Source organism: Centruroides vittatus, unplaced genomic scaffold, assembly GCF_030686945.1.
Source record: "Centruroides vittatus isolate TY-2023 unplaced genomic scaffold, ASM3068694v2 contig_351, whole genome shotgun sequence".
Lineage (NCBI taxonomy): Eukaryota > Metazoa > Arthropoda > Arachnida > Scorpiones > Buthidae > Centruroides > Centruroides vittatus.
The window spans coordinates 1081863-1097090 of NW_027122174.1; the positions used below are offsets into that span (position 1 = coordinate 1081863).

Below are 15228 nucleotides of genomic sequence, written 5' to 3' on the forward strand. Positions count from 1 at the left end.
AAATCGTTATTCTTATCTATTTTTAGCATGAATTTAATAAATTTTTATGTATATTTATCCTATTTAACAAATAAGCTTGTTTTTTAAACCATTCAGCCATAAATCTTTCAAAAAACAAAAGTACTTCCGGTTATGGTGGTACTTCCGTAATACATAAGATATACATGTATAGTTGTTAATATAATAAAGTAATAATCGCTTAGTATAGTCTACTATTAGTACAATAGTTTAAATAACGTATAAATAGAATCAAATACACATCATCAATAATAAAAGTGTATTAACCTAGATTTAGAAAGGCCACCACCCCTTCACGCCAATCGGTGTTATAATCTATAGGCCGTATTATTTCTCTACGTTCATTTAGAGAGCTGCAGTTTTTTTATTTGACAGAAGATATACATGTCTAAGTAACGTATGTAACAAATTAATGGAAAATTTATAAAAAAAACGATTTTTTTAAATATTTTAAAATCTTAACTTTTATTAATTTTTTTAAACATACATAATATTTTGAAGTTAACAATTGTAAAGTGTAATATGTACATGATAGAAAACCAAAAACAGATTATATCTACTACAATTTTTAAGCGAGATATCGCAAATTGAAAAACCACTTTTAAAAACCACAAAACCTGTACGCAACAGAAGTGTTGTTTCGGATTATCGAGTGCGCAGCTGACAGGTTAATAAGATACCACAACACAAGCAATACACTGGCAGACAACAATGCTGGCAACAGACTGACGACAACCAAATAAACAGGAGGCTGTGAAGGGATGAGTAACTTGTGCATATATTCCAATGATTGCTATCTCTTTGATAACTCACATGGTATTCAAGTGTTTAAAAGTACAGTACTACAGTATTTGTGTGCTAGGACATTTATGAACTATAAGATTTGCTGTGAAAGAAAAATACAGTAACTGAAGTTCTACTGTATTTAACTTTCAAAAATAATTAATTTATTTCTGAATTATTGCAATATGTTTATTTGGAATGTAATATGAAAAAAATGTATTCATGTATGCCAAAAAAAATTTTTAAAAGAAAATTTTATAACTAGATGAAAATTTTAATTATTTCATTTTTAATCTTAAATATATTGGTTTGGTTTTTGAAAGTTAAAAGGTTTTTAATTCATTTTAATAATGAAAATGCTCAACTATAAACAGTCATAATGTAAATTTTAAATTCAGAATTGTCACAAAATATGTTTTGTCATTTCTTTACTTAATAAGTAAACTGTCCTGTATAAAAATTCTGTTTGGTTCATTATTATGGAAACTAGTAGTATATCCATGATGGATCTCTTAGCTAAAAAGCTGCATCACTGTTATGTTGAGAGAAGCAATGACTGCCTCAGATCCTAATATGAATGGCGTCATTGTCCTATTTACAACTCATGCAACTGTTTATTTACATACACTACATGTCTAAAGTGCATATATAAATAAATAATCAATTTCTATTGAAATTAATATTTTACAGATAATGATGAGCCCCTTCTTAGTGGTACCGGTGAGGTGAGCAAAGATTGTACTGAAGGTGAACTGGAAGGATGGGCAGAAGTTTTAAACAAGTGGAGACAAAATCTAAAGCACAGACCAAAACAACTAGCCTCTCTTGTACAAAAGGGTATTCCAGAAGCTCTCAGGGGCGAAGTCTGGCAGCTACTAGCAAGATGTTACAATGATCACGAAGCTGTAGAGATGTATCAGAAACTCATTACGCAGGTAGAATTTAATATCTTTTAATGTTTTTTGTTTTTGTGACAAATATAAAATAACTCAAATTTTATACATTGTTAGAATTTTACAAACATTAATGCATCATTCACATTTTACCTGGTACATGAAGTAGCAAGTCAGATACAAGTTGACAAATGCCTGAAGTTATTATGTGTGTATTTTCTGATTCAGCAATGAAAGGAAAAAAATATATATCTTTTTATCGTTCAATTTGTGTGCATGCTCAAAATTAGTTTTTAGCACATGCTAAAAAATTTTTAAATGTATTCATTGCCATCTGTAGATAAAATTTCTGCAAGACAAGTATAATAAATTTATTATTCAAACTACACCTATATAATATTTTGTATTGTATGTTCCTCTTCATAATAACTAAGGTTTTCTTATTTTCATATTTAAAAAAAAAACATTTAAAATTAAATTTGAATCTTTACTTAATGCAAAGTTGAAGAACTTTCATATATAAGCAGGAATATAATGAAAGAAAAATAAAAGTATGAATTAAGTTTCAGCTGTCTGTCACATGCTTTTTACTTTGTTAGAATTCATCATGTGAAAATGCTGTTCAGAGGGATATTAATAGGACTTTCCCAGCACACGAATTTTTTAAAGAAAACGGAGGAGCTGGCCAAGAAGCATTGTATAGGATTTGTAAGGTAATTGATAATCTTGAAAATGTTTTATGTAATTTTTATAAAATCTGAAAACTTCAAAGTTCAAGTAATTATGTCTAAAGAAAAAGTCTCTTCAGAATAGAAAAAGTTTTAAGTAATAAATAAATAAAAAGTCCATTTTAACTTGAATAATGATTATAAAATTTATTCATAAGAAATTTTACCACATACAAATTGAATAGGAATATAAAATTATTTTTGTTAATATTTTTATTGATACAGGTATACCTCACCTTACATCAGTAATTGGTTCTAGGAGAGGCAACTTAAGTTGGATTTACTTATCTCTGAGTTCACTTGTCACTAGGCTAAACTACAAATAACCATTCCCAGTTCTGTATTTTATTTATAAATGCATTTTTAATAATATATGGTTAATGAGAATCTATTTTAAGCTTACAAATAAACAAATTTTAGTTTTTAATGCAGTACAGAAAAAAGTAATCTAAATTTATGAATACATGTACAGTACATGTTTACAATTTGGCGATGTTTACTGTACATCGCGGACTCTATTTATGAATGTGGTTTGCTCTAAGACATTATAAAATAAAATGATTTTGTAAGGTTAAATAACAAATACAGTTATTAAAATTATTTTGTGATAGTAGAAAAAACTAATTTATGTTAAATTTACCAATATTTACATTCAATTTGTTTATTTACATTGCAGACGTAGATGGCTGTGGATCGTCAGCATCAACAGCTGATTCTGAGTATTCTAATATGATTTTATATACTTTTATTCTTATTTATTGTACAGTAACATGATTTTGTGTGTTTTTAACACTTTTCTAGTGATATTACAACTTCAGTATTTTGTGATGGACAGAGATAAAGTTGAATAAAATGACTTAAACTTGATTTTTATTTTTCCATGTATTTTTTTGACAAACAACGTATAATTTAGAATGACTTAACTCGAGGTATACCTGTATATGAAATTATAAAATTTACTTCATAAAATTTAATTTATTATAAAATAATAATTCTTCAGCACTGTATTTAAATTGTTGTAATAGTTTTATACAAATTTTGTTCTTGGTAGCGAATTTTAATATAAAGTGTCACATAGAAAAAATTTTTAAATGGCAAACAAGAGTTGAAAAGTTATTTAAAATTTTTCTTTGCAGGCTTACTCAGTCTATGATAAAGAAATTGGCTATTGTCAGGGACTTTCATTTCTAGTTGCTGCTCTACTGTTACATGTAAGTTAGAACACATTACATTATTCTTAGGCATTTTTTTAGTATATAATGATAGTCAATTGTCATAAAAATTAAATCCATCTCATATTGAGTTATGTATAATACAGTAGAACTTGGATAATTTGAATACAGTGGGTGATCAGTTAACAAACATTCAGACTGTGAACAAATCAGACAATGAACACTTTTGTGAAAGATTTGTGTGTTTGGATAACAAACATCTCACAGAACAAACACAGGAAGAAGCGATATTGTGTGTAAGACAGTGGCGTAGCATAGTGGGGGCGACAGTGGCAGCCTGCCCTGGGCGGCACTTTTAGGGGGCGGCAAAATTTTACAATAAATAATAATATCTTGTAAAAATACCTAAATAAGGAAACGGCGAAATTTTCCTCTGCCCCGGGCGACTGACACCCACGCTACGCCACTGGTGTAAGATTTACAGAACTGTATTTTACTGTCATAATGGTTTCTGGAGAGATCCTTTGACAGTTATATACATAACCTTTTTGTATGCTAGTTTATTTCTGTTCTCTGAATTTTTGTAAGTGCTTTTCTTTTAAAATAAAAAGTTCAGTAAACTGATAATAATATGGGTCTAAAAAGAGTGGAGTGTCAAGAACTGTGCTCACCATAGAAACATAGTAAGAGATAATAGCCAAGATAGAGAGTGGGCAGATGATGTCTGATGTTACTAGGCAGTAGGGCTTGAACAGGTCTACAGTAGGCACAATTTTAGCTAAGAAAGACAGTCAAGAAGACTCAAGCAGCTAGAGGAGTAACAAAAGTCACATCTGAGAAACAAAGATGTGCCATCCATGATAAAATGGAGAGATTGCATTTAGTTTGGACAAAAGAAAGGGAAATGAAAAGAGGTTAACTAGTATGACTATCATTCAAGAGAAGGGTAGAGAAATTTTGAAGAACTGAAGAAACAAACTCCATATTCATTAAATGAGGAGATAGAATTTGCTGGGTGGTTTCTAAAGTTTAGAAGGAGATCTGGCATTAAACATGTGGTAATGTATTCTTGGCAAAAGCTGTGTCAGAATGGACAAAACATCCAGGGAGATGGAGATGATGTCCCTGAAATTATGGATGAAGTTGTCACAACTGCTAGAGATCTGGAATTGGAGGTGAATGATGATGACATTGAAGAGTTCATAATGGAATAAGAAAATAATCTGACAACAGGAGAACTCTTGAATGAAGAACACCAAAAAACTCAGTGAGATGTGTTCTCTTCTGAAGACACCAACCAATGCCAAATTATCAGGCTAGAAACGGCTATAGCAATATTAATAATTTTAAGATAATTTGGTACTAGAGTTAGGCATTAGGTGCCATATCTTGCTAAATTTAAAAATTAGAATTTTAATTAAATAAATTTAAATAAATTTAGGCCTAACTGAAAGAAAAGAATCGGCCCGAAGCGGGACTTGAACCCACAACTTCTGCTCACCGTGCAGATGCGTTGCCAATTACGCTACCCGGACCTCCGGTCAAATCTCCCTTCCAGTGGATATAAGCTTAAGTTACAACCATCAACAGTCATTACAATGCCAGCTGGGGACACATTTAGCACCCACATCCTCCCAAGGCATTCAACCGGCCATTGCAACCCCGGCAAGGCGTATATATATAAACAAACAACAAATAACCCATTATACATAAAGATACCAACCAATGCCAAATTATCAGGCTAGAAACAGCTATAGCAATATCAGAAGGTCCGGGTAGTGTAATTGGCAACACATCTGCACAATGAGCAGAAGTTGCGGGTTCAAGTCCCGCTTCGGGCCGATTCTTTTCTTCCAGTTAGGCCTAAATTTATTTAAATTTATTTAATTGAAATTCTAATTATTAAATTTAGCAAGAGATGGTGCCTAATGCCTAACTCTAGTACCAAATTATCTTAAAATTATTAATATTGCTATAGCCATTTCTAGCCCGATAATTCAGCATTGGTTGGTGTCTTTATGTATAATGGGTTAGTTGTTGTTTATTCTCTTCTGAAAAGGAGGAAGATGAAAGAGGACGAATACTGACATCTATTAAAGTTCTTTTGAAGAAGTGGGTGGATGTCAGAACAATGGTCTTAGAATAACATCCAAACCAGGTTGAGGTCAATAGGCTTGGGGATCTCTACAACAACAATGTTATTAATCATTTCTGAAAAATCCTGAAGAAGAGAGAAAAGTAATCAACATTGTGGGGCATTAAGGAATCTGTCCAAACAGAAAAAAACATGACTGATGAAAATGCAAGACTATATGTAATAACAATAATACATGCATACATAAACAAATGTAATAATAAATTATATAATTATTTACTTTTTTGGTATCCAGAATGAATGAGTCAAATTCCCACAAAAATCTATGGTAAATCAATAATTCATTAACAAACAGTTCGGGTAGTGAACATCATCATTGAATGGATTATGTTCATTAACTGATCACCCCATATCTCCTCTGGACCCTTGAATTTCCTATAAAAATAATTAATTTTTACTTCTTGTTAAAAAATTCCTCTTTAATTTGACATTTTTAAAAAAAGCACCTGCAGTATTTAGATGAATTGTCTTTAGGCACTAATGTTGTTTGAAAAATTCCAGAATACAGTTTTCTTAGATAAATTTTCAAGTAAGTCAAAGTTTTTAACTTTAAGAAAGGGAAATTGAGAATAAAGGCAGACCACAGAATGTGGGAAAACATCTGAAGTTCCTGATTGCGTAATTAGTTTTATTCCAAAGTAGATGACCAATAGATACAGGTGCAGTTGTTTTAATGCTACTGTTTTTACCACTAGGTAAATCACTTAGCATTTTCAAGTACTGTACTGTACAGTACATTACCTATAAAAATATGTATTAAATTTAATATTATCTATAAAAAGTTAGTACAGCACTGTTTTCAGCAAGACTTTTAATATATATGTATTTTTTACAACTAATTGTTTTTTTTTTCTTTATTCTTTTGGATGAAAATTGATAAAGAAATATAAATATATATAGTGTACAGGTAACCCCTGTATAAAAGTTTAATAAACGTGATAAAGCTTTTAAGTGTGAAAGATACCTCATTTGACATTTTTCATTCAAGCTTGTACGTACTATCAGATTTCCTGCATAATTTTTGTGAACTATTAGTACAGTGTGTAAATTTTCTTTTCCCACCTTCTGTTGATACACATGGTCCTTATCGAAACTTCTCAGTGTTGCCAGATGTTTTTCCCTTATTCCATACTTGCTTTATTTCGTCACCAGTTTTTAGGCATTGAACCATTGGGACAATCCACACCTTTACAAGTATACTTTAATTGTGTCTCTTTTTTGGCTATGTAGATTAAAAATTTTCGGGTAAGTATGTACTGTACTCAACCTTTTTTAAAGAAATAATAATTATGTTTTTATTTTTATGAATCTGTAGCCCTAAGCTATGTCTGGAGAAAATTAAAAAATGTCTCTTAAAAGATATTTCATCTCCATACAAACAAAATTACAAATTTTATCTTTTCGCCCTTTTTGAGCCGATCTATCGTGTTGCCAAATCATTGGATTTAAATGAAGTGACAATACGGACTATAAGGAAAAATGAACAGAAAATTAGATATTTCGTTGCTGCAGGCTGTTCTATCTCCTCAAACATGACATCTCGTCTTAGGGCAGCAATAATTGAGCAGATAGAAAAAACCCTTAGCATCTGGATTGAAGACTGTTCAAAAAAGCAGATTTCACTGAGCACCAATATTATTAAACACACAGCCTTGAAAATTTACTACTACTTAAAGGAAAATGGAGAAACTGCTACTAATCCAGATTTTGTAGCCTGCAAAGGATGGTTTGATCGTATGAGAAAACGCTTATCACTACAAAACGTAAAAATAGAGGGTGAAAGGGCATCAGCCGATAAAGAAGCCGCCAAAATTTATCCAATGGAATTAAAAAGAATTATTGAAGAGGGTGGATATTCAACACACCAGGTTTTTAATGCTGACGAGACTGCTCTTTGGTGGAAAAAAATGCCCAAGAGAACATATATTTCTAGAGACAAAAAAGTTGCACCAGGTTTCAAGGTATCAAAAGACCATGTAACATTACTTATGTGCAGTAATGCTTCAGGCAATTACATGGTAAAACCTATGCTGGTTTATAAATCTCTCAATCCTCGTGCAATGAAAAATCTAAATAAGAGTAATTTACCGGTATACTGGGCAGCAAATAAAAAAGCTTGGGTGACTACTGAATTATTTAAGAAATGGTTTTTAAACTGTTTTGTACCAAGTGTGGAAAACTACTTAAAACAGAAAAATTTAGATTTTAAAGTTCTACTTATATTGGATAATGCACCCAGCCATTCGCAAGATTTAAATAACCCAAATATCAAAATAATTTTTTTACCTCCAAATACAGCTGCTTTACTTCAACCATTAGATCAGGGAATTATAGCTACATTTAAAACCAATTACATAAGGAGATCATTACAGTGGATTCTGAACAAAATCTATGATGAATCTATGGGTGTTAAGGAGGTGTGGAAACTCAACAATTTTGGACTGCATTAGTCTAATAAACTCATCCATCAGAGGAATAAAACCGACGACATTAAATGGTTGTTGGAAAAATATATGGCCGGAGTGAATTGAAAGTAAAAATTTGATCGAGACAGCAGAAAACAGAATGGATGAGGTAATAGAAATTGCTAAGTCTCTAGGAGGGGAAGGTTTGATGATATGACTGCACAAGGTATCCAAGAATTACTGGTGGAAGAAGAAATTGATGAAGCAGATTTGGTAGAAATGATATCTGGAATCTGTGATAACTCAGAAAATGATAGCACTGGTGAAGACATTAAAAAGTTTACTCTACAAAGCATAAAGAAAGGCCTATGCTTAGCCGAATAGTTAGTCATATTTCTTAAATGAAGATCCTTCAAATGAAAGGAGCACAAAGTTTAAAAGAGAACTTCATAAGTGCTTAGCACCATATAAGGAAATTTATAAAGATCTTTTAACTAAAAGCAAGTAATCTAAAATAACATATTTTTTTTGCAAAAGGTAGAGCATGGATCTGAAGATAATTCAGAAAAATGCTCAGAGGATAAAGATATCTTGCCAAAAAGAAAACGCCCTCAGTTAATAAGTGCTTAGTGATGATGAAGAAAACATTGTTTAATTTATATTAATATGTATCACTTAAGAAAATCTTAATGAGGATATTGCTGTTATATTTTCATAATTAAGATAATGTTTTTTTAATTTTTGGAACCTAATCCCTCTTTTTTATTAGTTTTGTTTCATATAACACGGATTCACATAACATGGCAATTTTTTGGAACATAACTCCCGTGTTATACGGGGGTTACCTGTACATATTTTTTGCAGTCAGCTCTATTACAATTAATGGAGACTGTTCTGACCCTGTCTTCTTTCTTTTATGCTATATCCTCTTTCTTAGAGAGATTCTTCACTCCTTATGGTTCTCAGGGATCCAACTTTGCAACATCATCCTGGCTATGGATGTTGAACGCTACCTTTTTCAGATATCAGACTGTCTGCCTTTATCAGTACAACATTATAGGTGACATTAACACGTCACAGACACCAACTTGTGCAAAATTACAATTTTGGTAATTCCCAAAGGAAACACATGTCTTCCTTGCACATCCTCCTCTCCAGTTATTTCTCTGTCCAAGAATTACAGGATTTTTTTGAGACAAAATTATTAACAAAAACATGGTAACCTTTAGGTACCCACCATATCAAGCAGCTTTTCCATTATATTTCCTATAGTGGAAAAGCTTCTTGATATTTTCTGTTTTTCGTGTCTGCCCAGTCTACTTTTTGGATGTTTTCTTTATTACCCAAGTACTATTTGGGATTTTTACATGCAAAAGAGTCAGATATTAGGAAGATAAAGTTTCGGATGTTGTATGATTCTATATCCAATGGTGATGATGCTTGTTGGATAAATACTGCATAAGATTGATTCTGCATTTTGTGCCTACCAGGCTTTCATCAATACTAATCCGTTGATTAGATATCATTATGTATCTCAGTCCAGTTTGTATTTTGTACATTGATCATGGTGTGGTTTTGTTGGGCCTAGTATTCATTCATTATTCACAAGATGAAAATGCAGCAAATGGACAAAATTCTTCAAACATTCCTCCTGTAGAATGCTATTGTTGCCTTTCTGATGAGGCCTATATTCAGAATACATGCCGGGAATCCTTTAATTGCTGATACTATGAACTTTTTTCACTTTTTTTTAAAGAACTTGGAAGTGTAACTACCTACTGGATGTGATCTACTGCCATGAGTGTCAGAACAAATTCTGTAAAAAAAAAAAATAGTTTGAAATATACTTTAGAAAGAGAATCAGGAAAAGGCCTGTGTTTGGAATTGACTAATTTCTGAAACTGGAACAGAAGAGGGAGATGTTCTAATATTCCTCTTTTTCACTAGATAAGGCTTAAACGGTTGCAGATTTGGCACCTGGCATATCCTCTTCACTAAAGTAGGAATCACTTTCTACATTGTAATCATCATAGCTGTCTATAGAACCAAAAAATTCTATAACATTTGAGTTGTCTAATCTATAACTAGGGTCATCTAATAGAAAATATGTGAATTAGAACTTCAATCAGTCTGCATATCCTTCTAGGAAATGCTGTAATAGATAAATTCTGTGAAATTCATGAGCTGATAAATGCCCAATCTGCTAATATAAAGGTTAAAAAGAAATTGACAAAAATACTTTATGTAACATTACTGTAATGTATTACATTTTATTTACATTATTTTAATGCCGATATTCCAACTTGTTTACTTCAAAGTTTGGAATAGAATTTTTTTGCAGTCTCTTCACCTTCAGATTACCCAAGTTCTACTGCATATACAAGGTGAGTCAAAAGTCCCTTGCGTCCTTTTCGTTCCAAAAATACTGAAGACTTTCTATGCAACTACATTAATATATCATGTATGGAGAATCAGATGGAACCTTTTATTCCTCGTAAATTTAAAGGTTTTAGATTAATTAAATGGCACACTAACTTTGTCATTTTTATGTTACCTCTACTCATTAAAAAGTTACAACATATAAGTGATCCTGAAAATCATTTAAGATCAACAAAAATGCCCCATACACAGCTTCCAAAATGCCCCATACACAGCTTCCTTAATACATCTTCAATACTTTTGACTCATCCTGCATGTAAGAAAATATATTAATTCAGAATGATCAAGTTTATTCACTAGTAATACAGTAGACTCTCCCATATCCAAACTAATATGGGTGGGAATGATCTGGATAAGGGAGAGTGATAATTTTTAAACAAGACTGTAACATATGTGCATAAAACATGTTCATTTTGACTTTGATGCTTATTTTTGAAAATATTGTGGTAAACTTGTTTGCTTTGTTGTTTTCAATTTGCTGACAATCTGCTCTATCACACCAATGTTTCATCATTATCATGTCAGCAGTGGTTTATATATTGAACTCATGTACAAACATCAAGCTGTTTTAATAAAAAAATCTTATAAATGTACTTACTGCAGTACAGAAAGGTAAGATTTGGAGTAGTGTATGATATTTTCAAAAATTTTTGATTACTTTTGATTTGATCAGTGTGGGAGAGTGTACTGTATATCCTAAAACTTTGTATATAATAAATGCTAAATATAATTTGGAATATCAACAAACCTAAAGTTTTAGCTATTTTAAGGTTTGAAGCAATATTTTATAGATAATAAATAAAATAGTGTCAATATACTTCAAGTAATTGAAAAATTCTTTACAGCACTTCATAGTCAGCTTTTTTCTTTCTTTTTATTTTTATTTTGTAACCTTGAAATGTGTTCTAACAGCTAATGAAACAAGAGTTTCATATTCTGTTTGATTTTTCACATTGATGATAAAGACAATCTACTGCTAATTTTAATAGTGATGATTCTTGGATACCATTTTGGATAATAAATTTCAGTTTACTCTATTCATAGAAAAATAAAATAATGGTTTATTAACAGATTATTATTTTATTACAGCAATTACACATTAATTCAGTTTGTGTGTTATTACAGACATTTATAATTGCACGGTTTTTAATTGGTAGTTCAGTTATTTGATAGCCATAGCACCAGGCATCAAGGAATTTTTTGTATGCAGTCTGTCTCATGTCAGACCTCATCCTTAACCACCTGGTGAAACCCACAATATGTGGAAAAAAGGATCTCTTAGTGCCATTGGAGCTTAAAAAGCCAAAAAATTGTTAATTTTACAAAATAAGGGTACTATAATCAATCAAAGTAAGTGAAGTAAGTGTACAATGTGCATGCCGCTTAAACTCAAAAACGAGTCCCGGTACAATCAAGGGAGTTATATGGTGTGGTAGCCCTCTATCCCCCATCCATGAAGAAGGTTCCCATTTTTACCTGAAGGGCATGCTGTTGAAGATATAAGGGCTGGAAGTTTCACCCTCTAGAAATTTCCCACTGACCAGTTTTCCAGTATTCCTAAGCATTGGCATGCTTCCCAACACTTAGGACTACTGGAAAATGACAACCACTGGAAATTAACACTACAGGAAGCCTCAATCACAGCCTCAGTTGAACAAATCAGAGACTTATTCACCATAATTCTAACAATGTAACCCATTGAATCCAAAACAGCTATGGGACTCCTTCAAAGAGAGTAAGAGTGATGACATACTGTACCAAATCCAACAAGCTCATCCAGAACTGGCCATCAAATTCAACAACAACATTTTCAATGAAACACTCATTCACCTAGAAGGTTTAGCAATAAAAAAACCAGATCTTAGTACAACTTGGGATGCCAGCACCACGAAAAGATGCTTTCAGTGTGCTAAACTTCGAAACTACAAAGGAAAAAAGCTACAACATCAACAAACTACTCCTCAATGACAATCAGAAAAAAATTTACAATGTTATTGTGGACCGTATCAACAACACTGGCAGAATTATTTACTTGGACGCACCAGGAAAATGTTTCTAATAAATCTATTGCTGGCAGAAATACATGCTAAACAACACATAGCACTTGCACTGGCATCATCCGGCATTGCAGCCACACTTATGGAAGGAGGACGAACTGCCCATTCAGCCCTATAACTACCGTTGAATATAGCCAAAGAACAATTCCCGGTATGTAAAATCTCGAGAATCTGGACGGGGTGAACTTCTAAAACAAGCCAAAATTATCTTCTGGGACGAATGCACAATGGCACATAAATCACTCGAAACCATGGACAGAACATGACAAGACTTGCGAGGAAACTCTGAAGTGATGGGAGGAGCTCTACTCATACTCTCAGGAGATTTTCGACAAACACTTCCAGTTATCCCCAATTCAACACCAGCAAATGAGATCAATGCATGCTTTAAAAAAATCATATCTCTGGCCACACATACAAATACAGCGACTAACAAAAAATATGAGAGTTGAACTCTCGAAAGATGAAACAACAGCACATTTTGCTCAAAAACTTTTACAAATAGGCGAAGGCACATATCCCACTGACCAGACGACCGGCCTCGTTGAACTCAACAGTGATTTTTGCAACATAGCCACTACTGAAAACGAACTCATCGACCAAATTTATCCAAACATTATTCACAACTATACCAATCCGGAATGACTATTTCAAAGGGCAATTTTGGCAACTAAAAATAATATTGTCGACGATATCAACTTTAATATTCAAAAGAAAATTCCCGGTGAGGAGAGAATATACGAATCGATCGACACGATGGTAAACGTTGAAGAAAGTGTCAACTTCCCTACAGAATCTCTAAACTGTTTGTGAGTACCAGGAATGCCATTACACTGCCTTCGACTGAAAATTGGATCTCTGATCATACTACTCAGAAATCTGAACTCACCAAAACTATGTAATGGAACAAGGATGATCGTCAAACAGCTATCGAATAACATCATCGAAGCCGAACTTATGACTGGAAAGGACAAAGGACACACAGTATTTATCCCCAGAATACCACTGATCTCTACCGAACTGCCATTCCGATTTAAAAGACTGCAATTTCCAATCAAATTAGCCTATAATTTTACAATTAACAAATCGCAAGGACACACTTTAAAACATTGCAACCTCAAAGACTCCATTTCTCACGGTCAACTATACATCGCTTGCTCTCGAGTAGGAAATTCGAAAAATTTGTACATATATACCCCGGATAACAAAATGAAAGTTGTTTATAAACAAGTATTGTAAATAGTTAAAAAAACTTTATTGAAAACATATTCTACCTCTTATATTTTAAAGTTTATCCTTTTATTCCAACTCTTACACAATCTCATCAGCTCCCTGAGCAAAGCAGAGTACTCCAGCTAGTATTGAAATAAAAACAATCTATTGTTAATTTTAATAGCAGAAATGGTATCTAAGAATCACTCACTATTTTCTTTTGGTGTTTGGAGTATTATATTAATTCATGCCATAGACATTTCTAAGTTTTGAGCCTAAATTATCAGTCATAGAGAAAAACAAAATATTTTAATGAATTGCAGAATATACTGGAACTATAAACAAGTTTTACAAACCCCTCCTTTTTTTTGTATTTTACACAAAAGCTATTATTACTTATCATTTTTTATAAACATGATATAAAATGTGTAGATAGAGATGCAAGTTTTTATTTTCTCAACATAAAATCCGATATACACACTATTCAGAGGCTATTCAAATATTAGTTTTCTAGATTTCTGTTACAATTATGTATTATTCTAATCAGCAAAAATTTTCACAAAAGAATACAACTGTCAGTGTACAATCAAATTACGGGAAGAGTAAAACGCTAAAACAGGAGAGGTTCCTTAAAGACTCATTTCGTATAATTGCTGTCTTCTCCTCGCCATCTTGTCAGTTGGAATCCAGTCCATTGACTTCATAACTCTTCCTTTGCACAGTCCTGTCGTCACTGGTCGCCTTCTTCTGCTTCCCACAATAGCACTTCTCTCAACCCTTAGTCCTTATATACCCCTCTTGTTCCCCCATTGGGTTTATTGTCCTTCCAGGCCTAATGGGCAATGGAACATTCTGGAAACTTACAATTTAATATTTTACATCTAAAAATAATGATCAATTTCTCTGTGACAATTGCTTATCTTAAACTTGGTTTATCAGAAAATAGTCCAGAAAAAGAAATGTGATGTCACTTCCTGTCTGAAATCCATTTAATACAAAATTTTTTGACCCAAAAAATTGAAAAAATTTCTTCTTTTCAATTTTATTACACCAATTGGAGTATGATATTGTGATAACCTAACTTTTTTTATTTTTAGGCAACACTATTCAACAGCTTCAAAGATTTCAATTTGGAAGGAAAAGATAAAAGAAAGTTTGACTGACTTGATTTTATCTTGATAAGTGACAAAATATGTGGCATTACCAAAGTAATGTTATCAGTCACAAGAGCCTGGAAACAAAGCATTAATGTTAAAAATGCTATACTTTTTTAAATTTGATTCTTTCTTTTGAATGAATTTTAATAAAGAATCATGCTGTATTTTTCTAATGTGAAGATGACCACTGTGACAGCTAAAAGCTTGTT

General features: G+C 32.2%; 1 protein-coding gene across 2 annotated transcripts in view; it reads left to right on the plus strand.

The window, feature by feature from the left end:
• Positions 1 to 15228, plus strand: part of LOC136974592 (rab GTPase-activating protein 1-like) — a 134626-nt gene that overhangs the window by 63405 nt on the left and 55993 nt on the right. For both annotated transcript variants that reach the window (XM_067269514.1, XM_067269515.1), the window contains 3 exons: positions 1492 to 1736; positions 2294 to 2407; positions 3559 to 3633. In XM_067269514.1, the coding sequence (XP_067125615.1) occupies positions 1492 to 1736; positions 2294 to 2407; positions 3559 to 3633 (434 nt within the window). The remainder of the gene's footprint in view (positions 1 to 1491; positions 1737 to 2293; positions 2408 to 3558; positions 3634 to 15228) is intronic.